Source organism: Rana temporaria, chromosome 3 (genome assembly GCF_905171775.1).
Source record: "Rana temporaria chromosome 3, aRanTem1.1, whole genome shotgun sequence".
NCBI lineage: Eukaryota > Metazoa > Chordata > Amphibia > Anura > Ranidae > Rana > Rana temporaria.
In genome coordinates this window covers 481733468-481755496 of record NC_053491.1, presented here as the reverse complement: position 1 = coordinate 481755496, position 22029 = coordinate 481733468, and the positions used below count along the sequence as shown (strand labels likewise).

The 22029-nt window shown below is 44.3% G+C and overlaps 1 protein-coding gene across 1 annotated transcript in view; it reads right to left on the bottom strand.

Annotated features, from left to right (window-relative positions):
- Window positions 1-3176: 3176 nt before the first annotated feature.
- Window positions 3177-22029, bottom strand: part of LOC120933679 (proteinase-activated receptor 1-like) — a 42821-nt gene continuing 23968 nt past the window's right edge. The window contains exons 3-4 of the mRNA XM_040347019.1: window positions 17389-17412; window positions 3177-4756 (exon numbers count right to left, since the gene is read on the bottom strand). Of these exons, the coding sequence (XP_040202953.1) occupies window positions 3666-4628 (963 nt within the window). The 5' untranslated portion in view covers window positions 4629-4756; window positions 17389-17412 and the 3' untranslated portion in view covers window positions 3177-3665. The remainder of the gene's footprint in view (window positions 4757-17388; window positions 17413-22029) is intronic.

Sequence of the window (22029 nt, the reverse complement as noted above, 5' to 3'; positions counted from 1 at the left end):
TATGACTTGAAGTCGCACCGATATAAATGGTTATCATTGGGAATCATGGGGGGAACGACCTGTCATGCGACTTTGCAGTCCCAAGTCGCACAAGTGTGAAAAGGGCCTAAGAAAAGAGCCAGGACATTTGCTTTTCACATTACCAGGCATAACTGCAGGATTGCTCGTTCTGTAAAGCATCCAATAGTTCGGTGCTTTTAGGTGACCCTCGGGGGAATTCATGATCGATAAAAAGGACTGATTTTTGGTGTACAGATGCATCAGGAAAGATGTAGGACACATTCAGTTTTGCAAGAAACATTATTTTTTCCACTTGCAACTGCTGCACCAAATTCACTTATAGCCATAGCTCGGCCCCGGCTTCCAACCCTTCAGGTAGCATGACTGACGTCATCGTGCCGCCCACTGAACACTGCAAGGAGCTGGAGCGAGTTCACAATCCTTTCACACATCCGGCTTTCACACATGTGACTTTTCCAGGAGGAACAGGACATCACTCACACCTCCAGTGTCATTACCAACACCTTCAGTAACGTCACTCACACCTCCAGTGACACCACTCACACCTCCAGTGACATCACTTACACCTCTAGTGACATCAATCACACCTCCAGTGACATCACTTACACCTCTAGTGACATCACTCACTCCTCCAGTGACACCACCAACACCTCCAGTGGCATCACTCACTCCTCCAGTGACACCACCAACACCTCCAGTGGCATCACTCACTCCTCCAGTGACATCACTCACATCTCCAGGAAGCTTTAGAAGCCGGGACCAGTTTAACCACTTGCCGACCAGCCACCATTATTGTACTGCGACAGGTCAGCTCATTCCTGTGAATCACTGTCATTGTACAGCGACTCTGCAACTCTATATTGTGGGCAGGCATGTGCGCCCACTGGCCAGCAGGGAAGCCAATCAGCGGGTGGGGGGGGACTCAATGTCCACCGCCCACCCGCAATCGATAAACAAGGTAAATCTCTGTTCTGACCGGGGAGATCACACAGATCCCGTTTTTCTGCTATGCAGGAAAATGGATCTGTGTGTTTCCTCAGGCAGCCCATCCCCCATACAGTTAGAAAACACCTGCAGGGAAAACATTTAACCCTTTGATGGCACCTGATGTTAACTCCTTTAACTACGCAGACTCACGCCCTTTATCCCGAAAGAGGACATTGCAGTCGTGGTGGGAACAATCATCAATTCCAGACTCGACTACGCAAATGCCCTCTATCTAGGACTCCCCAAATACCAAATCACTCGTCTGCAAGTCGTTCAAAATACGGCCGCTCGATTAGTGACTGGGAAAAAACCATGGGAGTCAGTCTCACCTTCACTGAGATCCCTTCATTGGTTGCCAGTAAAAGACAGAATCACTTTCAAGGCACTCTGCCTAATACATAAGTGTATTCAAGGCAACACCCCCCAATATCTATGCAAAAAAATAAAAGCCCATAATCTCCATCGCATTCTGTGATCCACCAATCAAAACCTACTCCAGATACCCAAAGCCAGATACAAGTCCAAAGGAGATCGAAGATTTGCAGTCCAGGGACCTCGCCTGTGGAATGCACTACCAACCACCATCCGACTGGAGTCGGACCACTTGGCCTTTAGGAGAAAGATTAACACCCATCTCTTCTGAGGTCAAGGGGTTCCTTACCCATGAAATGGATACAGCGCCCAGAGGCGATTCAGTTCCCATGTGTTGCGCTTTACAAGCCTCTCTCTCTCTCTCTCTTTTTAACCCCTTTGACAGTGCGCTGATCACGGTAATAATATCACTGGTTCCCAAAAAAGTGTCAAAGGTGTCTGTAATGCCCCGTACACACGTTCAAGCTTTTGCCTGGCCAAAATCACATCGGAATTCCAAAGGAATTCCATCAGAGTAAAATAGAACATGTTCTCTATCTAAACTCCGACGGAATTCCTTGGAATGTCCGATGAAAAAACTCAGATGGGACTACACATGGTCGGAATATCCGATGGAAAAAGTCCGTCTGACTTTTTCCATCGAAAATTCTGATCGTGTGTACAAGGCATTAGGTGTCCGATCTGTCTGCCGCAATGTCACAGTCCCGCTAAAAATCGCAGGTTACTGCCATTACTAGTAAAAAAAAAAAAATCTATTCCCTATTTAGTAAACACTATGGCCCGGATTCACGTAGCACTTACGCTGACGTATCTCGAGATACGCAGCGTAAGTGTAAATGTGCGCCGTCGTATCTATGCGCCGTGCCCATAGAACTAGATACACCTGAAATTAGGCTTCATCCGACCAACGTAAGTTTCCTACGCCGTCGTATCGTCGGCGCATATTTACGCTGGCCGCAAGGGGCGTTTCCATTTATTTACAATTTGAATATGCAAATGAGGGAGATACGCCCATTCACAAACGTACTTGCGCCCGGCGCATTCATATACACGGTTTACGCAAGTCGTACGTCCGGCGTAAAGTTAAGCCTCATAAAGCAAGGGTAAGTCATGTTAAGGTATGGACCAGGGAACAGCCGTCCTATTTTACGTAGTTTACGTAGTAGTACGTGAATAGGGCTGGGCGTAGGTTACATCACGTCGTAGGCAGTGATTCGACGTATCTTATAGAGTATTTTAGGTGTGATTCTGAGCATGTGCACTGGGATGCGTCCACGGGACAGCGCATGCGCCGTTCATTCAGCCCATCATTTGCATGGTGTCACGCTTCATTTAAATGGATCACGCCCACTTCCACCTACTTTGAATTAGGCCGGCTTACGGTGAAGAATTTACATTACGCCGGCGCAACGCTGGGAGCAAGTGCTTTATGAATACTGTGCTTGCCGCTCTGCGCTACGTCGGCGTAGCGTATATTTGATAGGCTATGCCGGCATAACTATGCGCCGAGGTACGTGAATCCGGGCCTATATTTTTTGCGCAAACCAATCAATATACGCTTATTGCGATTTTTTTTTTACCGAAATTATGTAGAAGAATATATATCGGTCTAAACCAAGGAAGACATTTGTTGCTTTATCTTTTTTTGGGGATATTTATTGTAGCAAAAAGTAAAAAATTATGCTTTTTTTCCAAAATGGTCACTCTTTTGTTTGTTTATAGCACAAAAAATAAAAACCGAAGAGGTGATCAAATACCACCAAAAGAAAGCTCTATTTGTGGGAAAAAAAGGACATCAATTTTGTTTGGGTACAACGTCGCATGACGGCGCAAATTGTCAGTTAAAGCGACACAGCAGTGCGGTATAGCAAAAAAGGCCTGGTCGTTAAGGGGAAAAATCCTTCCGGGCCTTAAGTGGTTAAATGATATATATATATATATATATATTTAAATAACTTTATTTATAAGACTAGTAAAGTAGACTTTAACGAATTACAGAATTAAGTGACATGTATGTTATTTGAACATTTTTTCTGGAAAATTACTGCAAGATCAAATTAAGGAGAGAAAAAAAAAATCTGACAGATCCACACAAATGATGTTGATCCAGAGGTCTCTCTGGGTGTTCTTTTGTATTCTGATAGTGGAGACTCCACCCTTCAGAATACACAGATCAGCACCGCAGCCATTGGCTGGCAAGCACTAATCCAATGCTGGTTTTCCAGGAAGACCTTTTCGAGAGAAGCCTGCCGTTATGCCGGTTTCTGTTGAACAGACACACACACTCACTGAAAGTCCTCCAGTTCCTGCTGAACTGGACGAATTTCATCTGTTCCCGGTTCTAGTCTCTCTCTCTGGTCCTCTCCTTCTGGTCCACTCTCTGGTTGCTGCTCTTTGCCTTTAAGGATAGACTTTTGTTTTACCGCAAGGCGAGAATTTTTCTTACAGCGCAGCAAGCTGTAGACGTATCTCTGATACTTGGAGGATGCAAAATAATAGATAAGAGGATCCAGACAGCAGCTGATGGTGCTGATACAGGAAGAGAGGATGTAGGGAACATACAGAGAGCCATAATAACTCTTATGCAATGTCACATAGGTAATTAAATAGAGGACATTGGTGGGGCCAAAACAAAGGACAAACACACTTAGCACAACCACGGTTAGGCGGATAGCTCGTGATCTCTTAGGTGTGGCATCAGATTTTGATCTGCTGACATTGTGGATGATTCCGATGTAACAGAAAGTTGTAATAAATAATGGTAAGAAAAATAAAAGTGAGATAACAGTGGAGAAATAGGTAACAGTAAAATCAAAATAAGCTGAAAAATGATGAACATCATGACATATTATTAGGTTTACATTTTCTCTATCATATTTCTGGGTTTGTTCTCTTATGAGAAGAGGCACAGTGCTGGCCAATGAGATGACCCAGATGACACCACACACCAGCCAGGCTCGGGTCACTGTGCGCCAGGAAAGAGACCGCACCGGGTAGACAACGGCCAGGAAACGGTCCACACTGATACTTGTCATGAGCAGGATGGAGCAGTACATGTTACAGTAATATGCTGCCGTGACAAAGCGACACATTCCTTCTCCGATGACCCAGTTGGATCCAAAGAATCTGTAGACAATATAAAAAGGCAGGACGCTAATGAGGACGACATCTGCAGCAGCGAGGTTCAGCATGTAGACCACTGCCGGCTTCCTGAGCTTCACCTTCACCAGGAATATGACGATCGCCATGATATTGAGAGGAAGAGCCACGAGGAACACAACAGTGTAGATGGATGGGGCAAGAATGGTCACACTCCAATGTATGCTTGATACACGTAAGACTTGAATAATTTCACGTAACACATAATAGTCATAATCTGCAAGTAAACACCTAATATTAGCATTAATAAATAAACAGGATACATTTAACTTTTCTTTAAAGCAGAACTCCAGTTTGAAAATAAAATAAAATGAATAGCTCATATGAAATAAACATAAGAAAAAAAAAATCTTACTGAACTCAGAGCCTCCGTTCCCAAATTATATATATATATATTAGATAGATAGATAGATTAAGAGAGAGAGAGATTTTTTTTCACCCTCTGTAGGCTACTGGTATGTTATGGTGTTCCCTGTGTGGTTTTAAAGAGCAGAACCTTATTTCCATCTTTAAGAACAGGTTGGACTCTCAGTCAGTGCCCCCAATTGATTAGGTAGTGTGGATAACTGAGAAAATAAATGTGTCAATATCCACAGAGTGTTGTATCTGAAAGTTTATATACTGAACATAGGGAACACCCAGTGAACCATCAAACTTTATATATTCTCCAAAAAGGAACATTATTACATTGTATTGTCTGTCAGATATCTTGGTTGGAGGCCAAGCTGACAAGAGGGCTTCCCTTGCAGCTCCGGTCCAAGCACCCCTGAGTGTGGTGACAGAGGAACAAGGCTCAAAGAAGCACGAGTGCCTGTAACTTGGTAGCAGGCTACATCCAGTCTCAGTGACATAGTCAAGATGAGCCAGGATCCCACATGGTAAGGCAGAAGATAGTGTAGTCAAGACAGGACTGGAGCTGAGGAGGCATGCATTCAGCAGAGCGGATACATGACAGTGTGGTAAGGGTATCCAGTCAACGGGGGGTTAACAAAAGGTATTTTCATTTAACCACTAGCCGACCGCACACCGCCGTTCTACGTCGGCAGGTCGGCTCGGCTGGGCGAGAGCACGTAGTATAACGTCCTCTCTCTCAGCCGCCACTAGGGGCGCGCACGCGCGCCGCCCGCTCGCCCCCGACGGGCACACGCGATCGCTCGGTACAGAGCGGGGACCGGGAGCTGTGTGTGTAAACACACAGCTCTCGGTCCTGTCAGCGGGGGAAATGCTGATCTTCTGTTCATACAATGTATGAACAGAGGATCAGTGTTTCCCCTAGTGAGGCCACCCCCCCCCACAGTAAGAACACACCCAGGCATACTTAACCCCTTCCCCGCCCCCTAGTGTTAACCCCTTCACTGCCAGTGGCATTTTTATAGTAATCCAATGCATTTTTATAGCACTGATCGCTATAAAAATGCCAATGGTCCCAAAAATGTGTCAAAAATGTCCGAAGTGTCCGCCATAATGTCGCAATACCGAAAAAAATCGCTGATCGCCGCCATTACTAGTAAAAAATATATATTAATAAAAATGACATAAAAATACCCCCTATTTTGTAAACGCTATAACTTTTGCGCAAACCAATCAATAAACGCTTATTGCGATTTTTTTTTTTACGAAAAATATGTAGAAGAATACGTATCGGCCTAAACTGAGGAAAATTTTTTTTTTTTTATATATTTTTGGGGGATATTTATTACAGCAAAAAGTAAAAAAATATTCATTTTTTTCAAAATTGTCGCTCTATTTTTGTTTATAGCGCAAAAAATAAAAAACGCAGAGGTGATCAAATACCACCAAAAGAAAGCTCTATTTGTGGGAAAAAAAGGATGCCAATTTTGTTTGGGAGCCACGTCGCACGACCGCGCAATTGTCTGTTAAAGTGACGCAGTCCAGAATCGCAAAAAGTACTCTGGTCTTTGGGCAGCAATATGGTCCGGGGGGTAAGTGTTTAAACACAGGCTCTTACCTATTGGCCAAAAGAGAAAGGGGGTTGGGGGGAGCTTAGGTAGTATTAGTTGCTGGGTAGGCGGGGCTTCAGCAGTTTCAGAGCAGTAATCATTGGATAAACATCCCTCCCTCCCTTAATGTGGTTATGATAGTTATAGAAGTTTTAATTTCTGTGTTGGCTGTTTGGGGTCCTTGACAGCGGTCTAAATCTGGTCATTGGGTAAACGGTGGGGAACCATCTGAGGTATGGTATCCGCAAGTGGGAACGGTTCACTGCATAGTGACCGGATAGTGTTAAGAACACTGGGTGGCTGAGGTCAGCTGTGTTGGGCTCTGAGTCAGTGGGTTGCGACTGGGGTTGCAACTCAGCTAGCTGGTGCCTCAGACACAAAAAACATTAGGGGTATATGGTACCGTCAAGGATCTCAAATCAATGTATCTGGATTAAGTAATTTATTATTATGTTAGTTATTTGAAATAAAGGTTTGTTAAAATAAAAGGTTGATTTTGGCCATGTAACCCCACTCCACGTGTTGTGTGGTTTTTATATAAGCAAGGGGATGGCATTCGAGGGGGGGAGGGGTTAACAATGGTTGAGTAATTGGTCAGTTGGGTGGTTAGCTCTTAGCTACCCTAGTCATGTAACATGGTGTGTTCAGTACCAGGGAAGCAAGCAGAGCGAGGTGAAGGAGCAGGCCAGGTCAGTACCAGGAGCAAGCCGAGGTCAGTACCAGGAAAGCAGAGTGAGGTCCAGGAGCAGGTTGAGGTCAGTACCAGGAAAGCAGAGTGAGGTCCAGGAGCAGGTTGAGGTCAGTACCAGGGAAGCAGGCAGAGTGAGGTCGAGGAGCAGGCTGAGGTCAGTACCAGGGAAGCATGCAGAGCATAGTGAGAGGCAAGCTGAGGTTGGTATCTAGAATACACATAGCAAAGTCAGGACCAAACCATGTCAGCAGCGGGAGATCAGTCGGCAAAAGCAGCAGCACAGGAACACGGGGAAGCTAAAGAACACCTAGTGATAAACACACATCAAGGCTTCCTTTAAATAGCCAGCTTGGCACTATTCCCGGATCAGACGTGCACTCCAATGTGGCTCTGAAGTGTCAGTATTGTGTGCTGGCCAGGGTCGTGGGTAGGGGGTACCACCAGTCCTTCAGAGAGAACCATACAGGGAATCAGTTTCAGTAAACCCCCTCCCCCCTACTGATTACCCTCTCTGTGCACCATATGTTTCCCCCTGCTGCCCAGGCCCCCATGTGTGCCCCCCTACCATGCTACTGGCTTCCCTCCAAGCACACAATAGGATGCTTCAAGATGGAGAGTGGAAGAAGGGTCCAGTAACTATGTAATATTTACCAGCCACTTCCTTTCCTGAACACAATGAGTAAACAGTACTGATCACTTACTGTGTTCATTCATAACTTAAGCATTGGCTGCCCTGATGCTGGCACGTAATCGAAATGAATGTTTTTAAATAAATTTGTAACTTTGGAAAAATTTGAATTTGTTACATTCCATTCATTTATATGCAGTATTTGTTTTTTTGATCATTCGAAAAATCCAAAATTCAGAAATCCGAAAATAAGAAATTCGAAAGAACGAAACCCCCCAAAAAAGAACAAAAATCTGAAAATTTGAAAATCCAAAATAGCAACTAACTAATAATAACTAACTAGTCAATTATTAATGTTCATTAAAAGTTATTATATTATCATTGGCTGTTAGTGAACATAACAAATAATTTTTTTTCCGAAGTTATGAATGATCCAAAATAACGTATGTCACATCTAAACGAATGTAATGTAATAAATGAATAATAATAAATTATTATTAATATTTATTATTATTAATTTGTTACGTTCCATTCGTTTAGATGCGGCATTCATTATTTTGGATAAATTTGTATTCGTTACATTCACCAACAGCAAAATTTGAAAGGAAATAACAATACCTGCAATTTAATAGTTAGTACAAATTGCACATGTCCAGCTGACACTTAGGGCTCTTTCACACTGGGGCGGGTGGGCGTCAGCGGTAAGGTGTCGCTATTTTTTCGGCCGGTGGCGAGGCACTTTTAACCCAGCTCTGGAAGGTTTACCCCCCTTAATGACCAGGCCTACACACGGTTGGAATTTCCGACCGTGTGTACATGGCAGAAGTTTACTTCCTCTTTAACCCAGCACAGCTCCTCTCCCCTCCCTCCTCCACTCACACAGCTCAGATTGGATTCTCTTATGCCTTGTACACACGATCGGAATTTCCAATGGAAAAAGTCAGACGGAATTTTTTCATCAGATATTCCGACCTAATGTGCCCCATCTGACTGTTTTCCGTCTGAATTTCTGGTGGAAAAATTCCTATCGGAAATTCCATTAGTCTGTGTGGAACTCCGAAGGAGAAAAAAACATGCATGCTCAGAATCAAGTCGATGCATGCTCGGAAACATTGAACTTCATTTTTCTCGGCTCATCGTAGTGTTGTACGTCACCGTGTTCTTGGAGGTCAGAATTCGGCGCGACAACGGAACAGAATTCCGTCTGAAAAATCAGTCTGAGTTTATCCCGACGGAAAATCAGATCGTGTGTACAAGGCATTACAGACACCCTATATCTGCACACTGTGTAGCTGAATTCTATGCTGCACAGCAATTCTTATCTGGGAACTGTACATATCAGAACTGCAGCCAGCACGAGAGGTACAGTACCCTGTCGCCGAGAACCAGAGCGATGAGATCATGCTGAAAGTACAATAATGGCGGCAGGTACTGTATGTCCCTTAGGGTGGGACCTTGGCCCCCATACCCATTTTAAGGCCAATAACTAGAAGATAAGCCAACCAAGTGGGGACTAGCAAAATTAACAAGTAATTTCCCATAGACTGCAATGGTATTTATGGTATAACTTTTGCCCGTGCTAGGCTCTTTGTTTGCCCACCCGGACTAGGGGGTGTTTGTCCCATCTCTAATTTTGTAGCATGCTGGATGATGCGATTCATTTTGGACAGGGGTTTGCCTTATTTTCTGCTAGCTGCATTTCTGTTGATCTGAGCATGCAAGGGACTTAGATTTTTTGATGTTTCTTTTTGTGTGTGAACAGCACTTGAATGTTTCTGGGCATACTCATAGAGCGTGTTTTTTGGGTTAGTAATTTAAGGACATCTTTAACAGGTGTCCCCACTTTAAAGTTCAGTCTCTACATTGGGTGAACTTATGTTTTGTGTGTTTCATGGGCTGTGCATGTGTTTTCAATTGGCTCATTAGCACACAAGCCTATGTTATATAAAGCTTGCAGACAACAGTCTTTAACTTGCCCTGAAAATAGGCAAGACTGTGTGTGTGGGGGTCGGCCAGAGTATATTTGGGTGTCCTTATTGAGTGTCTTTTTTTTTTTGCATTTTATTTATGTCTTTGCAAAACAGATATGTTTTTGATCAAGGATTTTTTGACTGGTTTATTTATTTATTTTGGGTGGGGGGCTATCTTCGCCTGAAATATTTGTGAGGTTGTCAATGCATGTTGTTTTTAGGGTGTTCACTTTGATGTAATTGTCTGTGCTGCATTATTTTGCTAAATCTTTCTCAAGATGTTGTGACTAATTGTTGTTTCAATCCCTAATAGATGTCTGTGGGTGCAGTCCTTTTTTTATCTCCTGTTAATTTCCATTGCATAAACCATATTCTGTTTAGTGTCTCAAATGAACCTATGTTTTTTTTTTTATATATATTTATTTATTTATTTTAGTTTATTTGATTTTGAAAAAAGAGCAAGGAAAGCTAAATGCTCTTTTTTCAAAGTCCTGTTTTGTTAAAGGAGTTCTCCAAGCTAAAACTTTTAACCCCCGCTGTGCCCGGGCTGTAAAACTATACAAAATAAACTTTCACTTACCTGCCTACGATCCCCCGTTGTTCCGATATCGCCGTCCCGTTCTCCGGTCCCGGTCTCTTCCACTTCCAGCGGGTCGGTGACTCACAGTGACTCAGCCTATCAGCGGCCGCGACGGGACATTGCTGCGGCCGCTGATAGGCTGAGCGCACTGTGAGTCACCGACCCGCTGGAAGTGGAAGAGACCGGGACCGGAGAACGGGACGGCGATATCGGAACAACGGGGGATCGTAGGCAGGTAAGTGAAAGTTTATTTTGTATAGTTTTACAGCCCGGGCACAGCGGGGGTTAAAAGTTTTAGCTTGGAGAACTCCTTTAACCAATAAAATTACTTTCAAATTTTGATGTTTGTTTTTTGTTACTTTTTCATGCTACAGATTTTGCCAGCTGCAGCTGAAATAGGCTGATTGGCATAGCAAAACAAAACGGGTGTGATTTTGTCTCTAAGCTCCTTTCCTGGTACCTTCATAATATGCATGGATAGTCACTAGGAAAGGAAAAATACAGAGCGGTAAGTATTTAATTTTTTTCCTTTTTACTGCAGTGGTTCTCAGCCTCAGTCCTCAAGAACCCCCGAAAAGACATGTTTTGTGGATTTATCTTATATAGAATGGCTGTTCAAACTACTAAGCCATTGACTGTCTTTTTAAGCACATGTGCAAGATGAAGGAAAACCTGCAAACATGGCCTGTTGGGGGGTATTGGCGAACAGGCTTGAAGTGCTGATTTACAGCACTGTGCTAAAATCTAGCTCAAGGCAATCCTATTCCAATTGTGGGTGTTTGAGGGAAACCAAGTGAGTGAGGGAAACCCTGCTTGTCTTTTTTTGGTTGGGCTTTGTGTCCCTTTTCTTAAAATTGCCTTCACTTCCTATCACACAGCTGAACAGGAAGTGAGGGTAAAATCCTACCAATGTATTTTCTTGGGAACATACAGGTCAATCTAACTAGTGTCCCCATTAAGCAAATTGCACTCCAGCACTTTGTTGTGTACACCCCAAATGATTAGGTCGTTTTTGGTTTAGTAAAGGCAAAGCCACTCTGCAGTACAAGTGTAGTCGCTGAAAATCAGAGGGGAAGCACTGATGATTTTAACATCCAATCATGTAGAAGCAAAGAATTTGCTTGTCCACCTCCATCTCCAGCAATTGCACTTGTAGTGTAAAGTGGATTTGCCTTTAGTAAATGGACCCCAAAGTCCAAGATCCCTAATAATTTGGGGTGTACACAGCAAAATGCTAGAGTGCAATTTACATAATGGGAAACTATTTAGATTGATCTGTGTGTCCCAAAGAAAAGACATTAGTAGGGTTTTAACCTCACTTCCTGTTTGGCTATGTGACAGGAAGTGGATGAATTTGAAGTAGAAAGTGACAATATTTGGGAGGTGTCTTCACCCTATCAGGGGTGCAGACATCCCCAAAAAATGAGCAGACTTGTAATCCCTCTGCACTCTAGTTTAAATTTGAAAAGACACATTCCTCAGATCAACTGTGATGCATGTCAATGGCCCATTTAGCCCTTGTTTCATAGAAAACACCAGTTGCCTTTCACTAGAAACATTTGTTAGTCCAATCCTGGAAATCTGCATCTGCTTTACTATCACTTTCCCTAAAAATTGGGGTCTTGCACGTAGATGCGCGACCACCGTGTATTGGATATGCGCATATGTGGTTCTCGGAAAGCGGTGGCCAGCATACAGGACATCACGCCCCTACAGGAAGTTGCTTGTACTGCTGCTAAGGTCTCTGAGGAAGGGATGATACTTATTTGCAAATTAAGAAAATTGTTTTAACATTAGGTGGTGTTTGTGGGGGTCCCTAACACACATTCATACATATTAGCAACGCTGTATGCTGGCCTATTGGCATAGTTATATTTTCTCAGTCCTCTCAATAAAATTATCAGAAATTTGTGCTTAACCACTTAAGCCCCGGACCATTTTGTTGCTAAATGCCCAGGCCAGGTTTTGCGATTCGGCACTGCATTGCTTTAACAAGCAATTGCGCGGTCGTACGACGTGGCTCCCAAACAAAATTGGCCTTCTTTTTTTCCCCACAAATGGAGCTTTTTGGTGGTATTTGATCACCTCTGTGGTTTTTATTTTTTGCGCTATAAACAAAAATAGAGCGACAATTTTGAAAAAAATGCAATATTTTTTACTTTTTGCTATAATAAATATCCCCCAAAAACATGTATACATTTTTTTTCCTCAGTTTAGGCCGATACGTATTCTTCTACCTATTTTTGGTAAAAAAAAAAATCGCAATAAGCGTTTATCGATTGGTTTGCGCAAAATTTATAGTGTTTACAAAATAAGGGATAGTTTTATTGCATTTTTATTATTTTTTTACTATTAATGGCGGCGATCAGCGATTTTTTTCATGACTGCGACATTATGGCGGACACTTCGGACAATTTTGACACATTTTTGGGACCATTGTAATTTTCACAGCAAAAAATGCATTTAAATTGCATTGTTTATTGTAAAAATGACAGTTGCAGTTTGGGAGTTAACCACAGGGGGCGCTGTAGGAGTTAGGGTTCACCTAGTGTGTGTTTACAACTGATGGGGGGTGTGGCTGTAGGACTGATGTCATCGTTGGAGTCTCCCTATAAAAGGGATCACTCGATCGATGCAGCCGCCACAGTGAAGCACGTGGAAGCCGTGTTTACATACGTCTCTCCCCGTTCTTCAGCTCCAGGGAGCGATCGCGATGGGGCGGTTATAAACGAATAGCCGCGCCGTCGTCCCAGATCGCTCCCCGCGGGTTACCGACCACCGCATGTACCAGGGGGGGGTCCCGATCGTGGAAAGGCGGGGACGTACATGTACGCCCATATGCCTGTACGTGCCATTCTGTGGACGTACATGTACATGCGGCGGGCGTTAACCAGTTAAAGTAGAACTATAATCAACACTTTTTTATTTATTTTTATTTTGGATAGAGTAAGGGAGGGTTATAGCCCCTATCAGTTTATTTTGTACCATCCCTGTCCAATTGCCGAGATTTCCCTTCACTTCCTGCCCCGTAGCCAAACAGGAAGTGAGAGAAAAACTATGCAATTAAGGGAATCCAATGCCCCCCCAGGGCCCTCAGAACTAGTGTGTGTCCCCCCCCCCTGAAAATTTCTGGGCGGGTCTTAAAAAAAACAGGGTGTGGCCTTGACAGGAAGGGGTGGGTCATTTTTCAATTAGGAGGTGCAGAAGTTTAGTCAGACCTAGGGCAGCACAAAACCTAAATATACTACTGCATATTAGGGCTTATTTAGACAGGATCCGATTTACAGCATGTTTTTAGATTGTGGGAGGAAACCCACGCAGGCACAGGGAGAACATGCAAACTCCAGCCAGATGGTGTCACAGGGCGGGATTCGAACCAGCGACCCTTTTTTCTGCTAGGTGAAAGTGCTATACACTACACCACTGTGCTGAACGAACATGTATCTAGAAATGTAGGTTCTTGTGACCACTTGTGAAAATACAAGGTGGTCATGGCTAGGGATGAGGCAAACCCCCCCCCCCCCCCCGGTAGGGATGAGCTTTATGTTCGACTCAAACATTGGCTGTTCGGCGAACAGCAAACAATTTTTTTGGCGGAAAATTCGAAAAGCAGCGAAAACACCCTTTAAAAGTCTATGGGAGAAAATCATAGAATGTTAATTTAAAGGTTAATATGCAAGTTATTGTTTGGTGACCCGGGTCCTGCCCCAGGGGACATGTATCAATGCATTTTTTCCAGGAGCAGTGATTTTAATAATGCTTAACCACTTCCGTACCTTAGGACGTCATATGACGTCCTGGACTTCAGTGGGGGATATCTGAATCAGCTACAGCTACAGGTATCATTCAGATATCCTTTTTTACAGGCAGCGATTGGTCGCACCATAAGAACGATCATATCGGCGGTTCTGTCACTTGATCGTTCTTACATCCCCCCTGCCACCATCCGGGCTCTCCCGTGCTATCAGAGGCCCGGAGAACTAATCGTCCGCCGCCGAATGAAGAGCATAGAGATTTAAAAACATAAACAAAGCCGCGCCTGAAAGCATGAGATCAGTGATTTTTTCCCCCGATCTCCAGCTGCTTTCCAGCCTGGAGGAGAGATGTGAGGTCTTATTGACCCTGCCTCTCTCCATAAAGAGGACATGTCACACACTATTCCTATTACAAGGGATGTTTACGTTCCTTGTAATAGGAATAAAAGTAAAAAAAAAAAAAAGGAAACAAAAAGTGCAAAACTAAAAAAAATTACGTAAAAACAAAAACAAAAAAAACGCCCCTGTCCCTAGTAGCTCGCGCTCAGAAGCAAGCACGCACGCATGCAAGTCCTTCCCACATGTGTAAACGAGTGTGTGCAATATTAAAGCGTGAAAAGTTAGGTATCTATTTACTTGGTGTAACATCAGGGTGTCTGCTAAAAAAAAATATATATATAATGTTTGGGTGTTCTGAGTAATTTTCTAGAAGCAAAATATAAAAAGGAGAGAAGTGCCAGAATAGGCGCGGTATGGAAGTGGTTAAAGTGAAACAATAAAAGTGAAATATTCCTTTAAATTTCATACGGGGGGGTATAGTATGCCTGTGAAGTAGTGCATGTTTCCCATGCTTAGAACTGTCCCTGTACAAGATGTCATTTCTGAAGGGAAAAAAAAGTAATTTAAAAGTACTCGTGGCTATGAAGAATACAGAGAACAGTCATTGCTCAACAAAAAAAAAAAAGCTTGGGGGTCCCCCCAAATTCAATTAACAGGCCCTTCAGGTCTGGTATGGATATTAAGGGGAACCCTGCCATCAAATAAAAAAAAAATGACGTGGAGTTCCCCCAAAAATCCACACCAGACCCCTTATTCGAGCACACAACCTGGCCGGCTGCAGGAAAAGAGGGGGGACGAAAGAGCGCCCCCCCTCCTGAACCGTACCAGGCCACATGCCCTCAACATGGGGAGGATGCTTTGGGGTCCCCCCCAAAGCACCTTGTCCCCATGTTGATGGGGACAAGGGCCTCATCCCCACAACCCTTGCCCGGTGGTTGTGGGGGTCTGCGGGTGGGGGGCTTATCAGAATCTGGAAGACCCCTTTAACAAAGGGGGACCCCCAGATCCCACCCCCCCTGTGTGAAATGGTAATGGGTACCTCTACCATTTCACCCAAAAAATGTGTCAAAAATAAAAAAAACACAATAGCCGGTTTTTGACAATTCCTTTATTAATTTCTTCTTTCCACGCTTCTTCTCCCATCTTCTTCTTTTCTGCATTCATTCGGGTTTCTTCCTCCATCTTGTTCTTCTTCTGCTTCTTCTTTCGGTTTTCTCGTCCGCATCTTGCACCGGCTTCTTCTTCCCCGATTGGTTCTCCGGACGACCCGCTTCCAATTGAAGTTCCAGCTGTGTGACGCTTCTGTTCTTCTGACAGTTCTTTTATCACTGAGGACGCAGCGTCAACATTTTTTATGAATGAATTTTCTCTGAATTACCGGGAGCCGACAATTCATTATAGCCGCAAATGATTTTAAATTACTTTTTTTCCTTCAGAATGTCATTTTATGCAGGTAAACGGTAAACATGCGCTAATTTACAGGCATACTATACACCACCCCCAGGTACGAAATTAAAAGGAATATTTCACTTTTATTGTTTCACTTTAAGCATTATTAAAATTTTAAAACAAAAAAAAAAGCATTGATACATGTCCCCTGGGGCAGGAAACACTTTTTATGACAAAAACTTGCATATTAACCTTTAAAATTAACACTTTTGATTTCTCCTATAGCCTTCTAAAGGGAGTTTGGCGGCTTCTACCGTTTACATATTTATTATTGCATTGCGCCCGCTGCTGCGCCGATTCACACACTCAATTAATGATTTATCCGGCGCACCAATTAACCACTTAAGGACCCCTTCACGCCGATATACGTCGGCAGAATGGCACGGCTGGACACATCAACGTATATGTACGGTGCCCTTTAAGCCCAGCCATGGGGTCGCGGGCGCCCGCGACCTGGTCCGAAGCTCCGTGACCGCGGGACCCCCGGACCCGATCACCTCTGGAGTCCCGCGATCGGTCCCCGGAGCTGAAGAACGGGGACAGCTGTGTGTAAACACAGCTTCCCCGTTCTTCACTGTGACGGCGTCATCGATCGTGTGATCCCTTTTATAGGGAGACACAATCGATGACATCACACCTACAGCCACACCCCCCTAAAGTTGTAAACACACTTGAGGTCACACATAACCCCATCAGCGACCCCTGTGGTAAACTCCCAAACTGCAATTGTCATTTTCACAGTAAACTATGCATTTTTATAGCATTTTTGGTCCCAAAAATGTGTCAAAATTGTCCGAAGTATCCGCCATAATGTCGCAGTCATGAAAAAAAATCGCTGATCGCAGCCATTAGTAGTAAAAAAAAAAATTCTATAAAAATGCAATAAAACTATCCCCTATTTTGTAAACGCTATAAATTTTGCGCAAACCAACTGATAAACGCTTATTGCGTTTTTTTTTTAACAAAAATAGGTGGAAGAATACGTATCGGCCTAAACTTTAAATATTTTTGGGGGATATTTATTATAGCAAAAAGTAAAAAATATTGCATTTTTTTCAAAATTGTCGCCCTATTTTTGTTTATAGCGCAAAAAATAAAACCCCCCAGAGGTGATCAAATACCACCAAAAGAAAGCTCTATTTGTGGGAAAAAAAGGACGCCAATTTTGTTTGGGAGCCACGTCGCACGACCGCGCAATTGTCAGTTAAATCGACGCAGTGCCGAATCGCAAAAAGGGGCAAGGTCCTTTAGCTGCATTTTGGTCCGGGTCTTAAGTGGTTAAGCCATGAACCGGCCCAGCGCATTGTTTATAGTAAATCAGCCCCTCTGTGTCAGTTTTTTTGCTTCCTTTCCATAGGGACAGGGACTCTCACCATTACAATATATGTATATATAAAAAATTGTAGACATATTTGAGGTCAAAACAGTAATGTGCTAAAAATGAAATAACATGATATAATATGATAATTTCCTTACCTTTATTGTTAATTGGATAACCATCTGCAAAAGTATAAGAGTAAAATGTTAGATAATCATACAATTCAGTTCTTTAATTACACATCTTTTTCTTAAATCAAAAAATAAATAAATAAATAAAGTAAACTTTCTTCTTTCCGTTGTAATTTCATTTTTTTTTTATTTCAAGAGCAATGAGCGTTAAATAATCCAGAGCAGCCATAGTGTCAGTGTATTGGAAGCTGTTGTAGGCAGGGGTCAAGTCCTGGGGAAAAAAGTGTGGGAACTCCCACCCAAGATCCACTCCCCCATCAAAAAAACGGGATTTAGAAAAAACGTGCTTCTTTCTAAATGCAAAAAAGAGAACATGTGGCGCACGATTCAATAGAGCAAACAAAATAAACTGAGGTATATGAAAGTCTAGTAAGGAACTCCAATAATACTAATAATGTCCATGAGAGTCCTGGATTAAAAACTGTGGTATAAATGGCTGTGGAGAACACTTAGCGGCAGCACCTGAAGCAGAAGCAATGCTCTGTTAAAAAGAAAGGGACAAGATGCGCCAATCTGAGTGCAGTAAGCCCAAATTTAATTGATGAAACAAATAATATACATATAAAATGCCTACTCACAGACGAAGGTAGATGGTAGGCAAAGATCAGGATGGGGGGTGCAGATGATCAACGATGGGATGCGTAGCCTGGAGTCATGCGGTGGTCTCGACTTGCGGGCATCTGGATCTGAAGAAACAGCTGACGCTGTGAAACGCGTAATCCCATTGGCTGGCCCAAACCTCCACGTCACTTCCGGTGCGACGACGGGACGTTGCGCTCCACGGTGAAGCGCACGCCGCATCCTCTGTGGCTCCTCGGTGTTCCTGTCCCCGGACACCGCTCAACATCAGCTTGCTGCAGCTTGTACTTCGGATGCCCGCAAGTCGAGACCACCGCATGACTCCAGGCTACGCATCCCATCGTTGATCATCTGCACCCCCCATCCTGATCTTTGCCTACCATCTACCTTCGTCTGTGAGTAGGCATTTTATATGTATATTATTTGTTTCATCAATTAAATTTGGGCTTACTGCACTCAGATTGGCGCATCTTGTCCCGTGCTTCTTTCTAAATCCTGTGATAACTCGCGGCAGACCTCCACAATGTCTCCTGGGAACAAAAGCTCCCAGGAGACATTGCGGCATCGAGGAAGAGAAGGAATACCCGCACACTACCCGATGAATCCATATACAGGAAGCGGCCAGTAACATAAATGATTACTAAGGTTCTCCTGCCCCTGACAGTGACTCGAGCTGGGCATCGCCGCTTAGTGAAGGATTGGCTCGGGTGGCTCGGCTGCTCTCAGCTGCTCTAGTCCTGCAAAGGGAACTGAGTTCCTGCTGTGAAAAAAGTGCAGGAACTCCGTTCCCACGCGTTCCCGCAGGACTTGAGCCCTGGTTGTAGGGAAAGGATGGGGAGAGCGGACAAACTGCATAGTAGGGATGAGCTTCGTGTTCGAGTCAAACTCATGTTCGACTCGAACATTGTATGTTCGACCATTCGTCGAATTACAAACGTTATGGGCCAAATTCGAGTGGCGTGTCACGGCCCATAATTCACTGCAGCATCGCAGTGCATTGCTGGCTGATGATTGGCCAAGCATGCACTATGACCCGCATGCTTTGGCCAATCACAGCACGCAAAAAACGGAGAGCCATAATTGGCCAAAGCCAATTATTGCTCAGGGGGTTTAGTACACGCCCCACACTATATAAGGCCGCCTCCATGGAACTTAAGACAGAGAGAGAGAGAGAGAGTCATTTATTTTCAGTTAGATAGGGCAGGCAGGGAGGCGAGTCAGTTACAGTTACAGTTACAGTGTGTAGAGGATATATATGCATCCCAGGTGTTGTATATATATGTATACACTGTATTGAGTTTAGCTAGTTCTGCTCTTCCTAATATACTGACAGGCAGGTAGGTGATTGTGCTAGCTGCAGTATTTTCACTTGGTGTACTGTGTCCTCTGCACAGTGTGCACCTAAAGCTACGTGAATACAATTGCTGTTGTTCTCATATTAATACCACAGGCAGTGACTGATCAGCAAGTATTGTCAGTATTCTTTGCTGGGTTGGAAAGCTGTGAGGTTGTTCCTGTCAATAATTCAGTGTACTGTTTGACAGTGGTTTGTTGCGGATCTCATATAATTAGGACCTCCATCGCAGTTTATCCCTTCTGGCTGATCCACCGGCATCTTGATCTTTGGAATAATTTCTCCCTAACGGGATGAACATCCCAAACTTGCATTAATTGTACACCCCGATACCCTTCTTTGACTGGCAACCTCATTGCTTGAACCCAGCATTTTGTGCATATTTTCAATTCTTTTAAAACGTATCCAATGAAATATTCATCATTCTTTATAATACACAAACTAATTGTCCTTCTCTACACACCCCTGAAGAAGGTTATTCCGAAACGCGTTGGGTGTAAAGAAGGTTCTTCTTGTATTTACCTATATGGTGACAACCATTGGAACTGTGTATTTTAAATCAAGGTTTCATTTTTTTGATAAACATGTACGATTGTGAATAAAACCCTTTTTTTACTCTCAATATCCTGTATATTTTGGAATACTATTAGTGCCTTAAAAGTCCACCCAGGGGACCCCCCTTTTTCTTTTCTCATATATACTGGATGTGGCACAAGCTTACATTTGCCATTCACCCTCCTCTCTTGAAATTTTCGAGTGGGGACACTAGTTCTGAGGGCCTGGGGAGGCGGGGGCAATGGATTCCCTTAATTTTCATAGATTTCTTCTCACTTCCTGTTTGTCTATGGGGCAGGAAGTGAAGAGAAATCTCTGCAATGGGATGGTAAAAAATAAACTATAACCCTCCTTTACTCAATCCAAAATGGAAAGAAAAAAAATGTTGCCTATAGTTCTACTTTAAGCACAAATTTCTGATAATTTTATGGAGAGGACTAAGAAGATATAACCATGCCAATGGTGCAGCAGAAAACATAACACAGTGAGGAAGGTTTGTGGTCCAGGATGATAGGACAGTCAAAATTAGAAGCAGCACCACCCCCCCTATCACAGGTGCGGAATGACGGCCGCCCACATACCGGAAGCTGTGCGGCCACTTTATGGGGGCGCTAGACTAATTTGCCTCTAAGCCCAGTCCACCCCATAAGACTGGTGCTACACTAACAGTGTAGCGCAAGCCGGCGGGGACTCTTTCCGTGCTGCCCCCTGCAAAGTGCTGCCCTAGGCCTGGGCCTTGTTGGCCTAGACCAGGATACAGCACTGCTGCCAGGTTTTCTACAATGATGAGGAGGGAGGGGATGATGAGGTCACTGACTCCACGTGGGTGCCTGATAGGAGAGAGGAGGAGGAGGCACATCTACAACGAGGCAGGATGCCCTCCAGGGGCCAGCTTAAGGGCAGCACACCGACTGCATCACAACGCAGAGCTCCGCATTTGCAGGGCGCAGCTGTCTCTCCGCGTTATTCCAAAAGTTCTTTGGTGTGGGCCTTTTTTGAGATGAGTGCATCAGATCGCACTGCTGCCATTTGCAACATATGTCGCAAGTGTATCTCGCGTGGCCAAAACATCACCCGCTTGGGCACCACATGCTTGACCAGACCATTGTTGACCTGCCATGCAGTTCAATGGCAAGCGTACCTCAAAGACCCACACCAAAGACCTCTCCTTGCTCCTCATCAGCTGGGATCTCCATTCCCACTATACCTTCAGTCCTCTCTGAAGCCTGCACTGATAGGACTGAAGATGTAGAATTAGGTGTGTCACAGCCAAGTACTTGCAGGCAATCTACTATTGGTACACCGACGTCAGATTGTACCAGGCAAATTTCCCTGCCCCAGCTGCTGCAGCGCCAAAATAAGTTCTCTCCCAGCCATCCACATGCGGTTGAATGCTAGCTTATCTAAATTGCTAGCACTTCAACTGCTGCCTTTTCAGTTGGTAGATTCTGCCCCCTTTTTGATTCTGTCTCTCTATCGGCATGTGGAAGGCTATGTCCATGCCTCGCTGGACAGGGTGGTTAGTGGTAAGGTGCATATTACCACTGATTCATGGTACAGCAGGCATGGACGACAGGGACGTTACCCATCTTTCACTGCGCATTGGGTGACTCTGCTGGCAGCTGGGAAGGATGCAGGACAAGGTACTGTAGTGTTGGAGGTTGTTCCGCCACCACGCCTCCAAAATGCTACTACTGGTTGTGACACACCTCTCTCCTCCACCCTCTCTTCTTCCTCTGTGGCCTCCTCCTGTGCTGATGTGTCCTCGGAACCAGAGGTCCTCCGTAGGCGTTCAAGGGGCTATGCAGGTACGCAGGCAAATAGATGCCATGCGGTGCTTGAGCTGGTGTGCTTGGGGGACAGGAGCCACACTGGGGCAGAGGTTCTGTCAGCTCTGCAGGTGCAGGCTCAGAGGTGGTTGACGCCATGCCAGTTTAAGCCAGGAACGGTGGTTTGCGACAATGACACCAACCTCCTCTCCGCCCTGCGACAGGGACAACTGACCCATGTGCCCTGTTTTGCATGTTATTAACTTGGTGGTGCAGCGGTTCTTGAGCAGGTATCTGGGCTTACAGGATGTCCTGAAGCAGGCCAGGAGGCTTTGTAACCGATCACAGGGT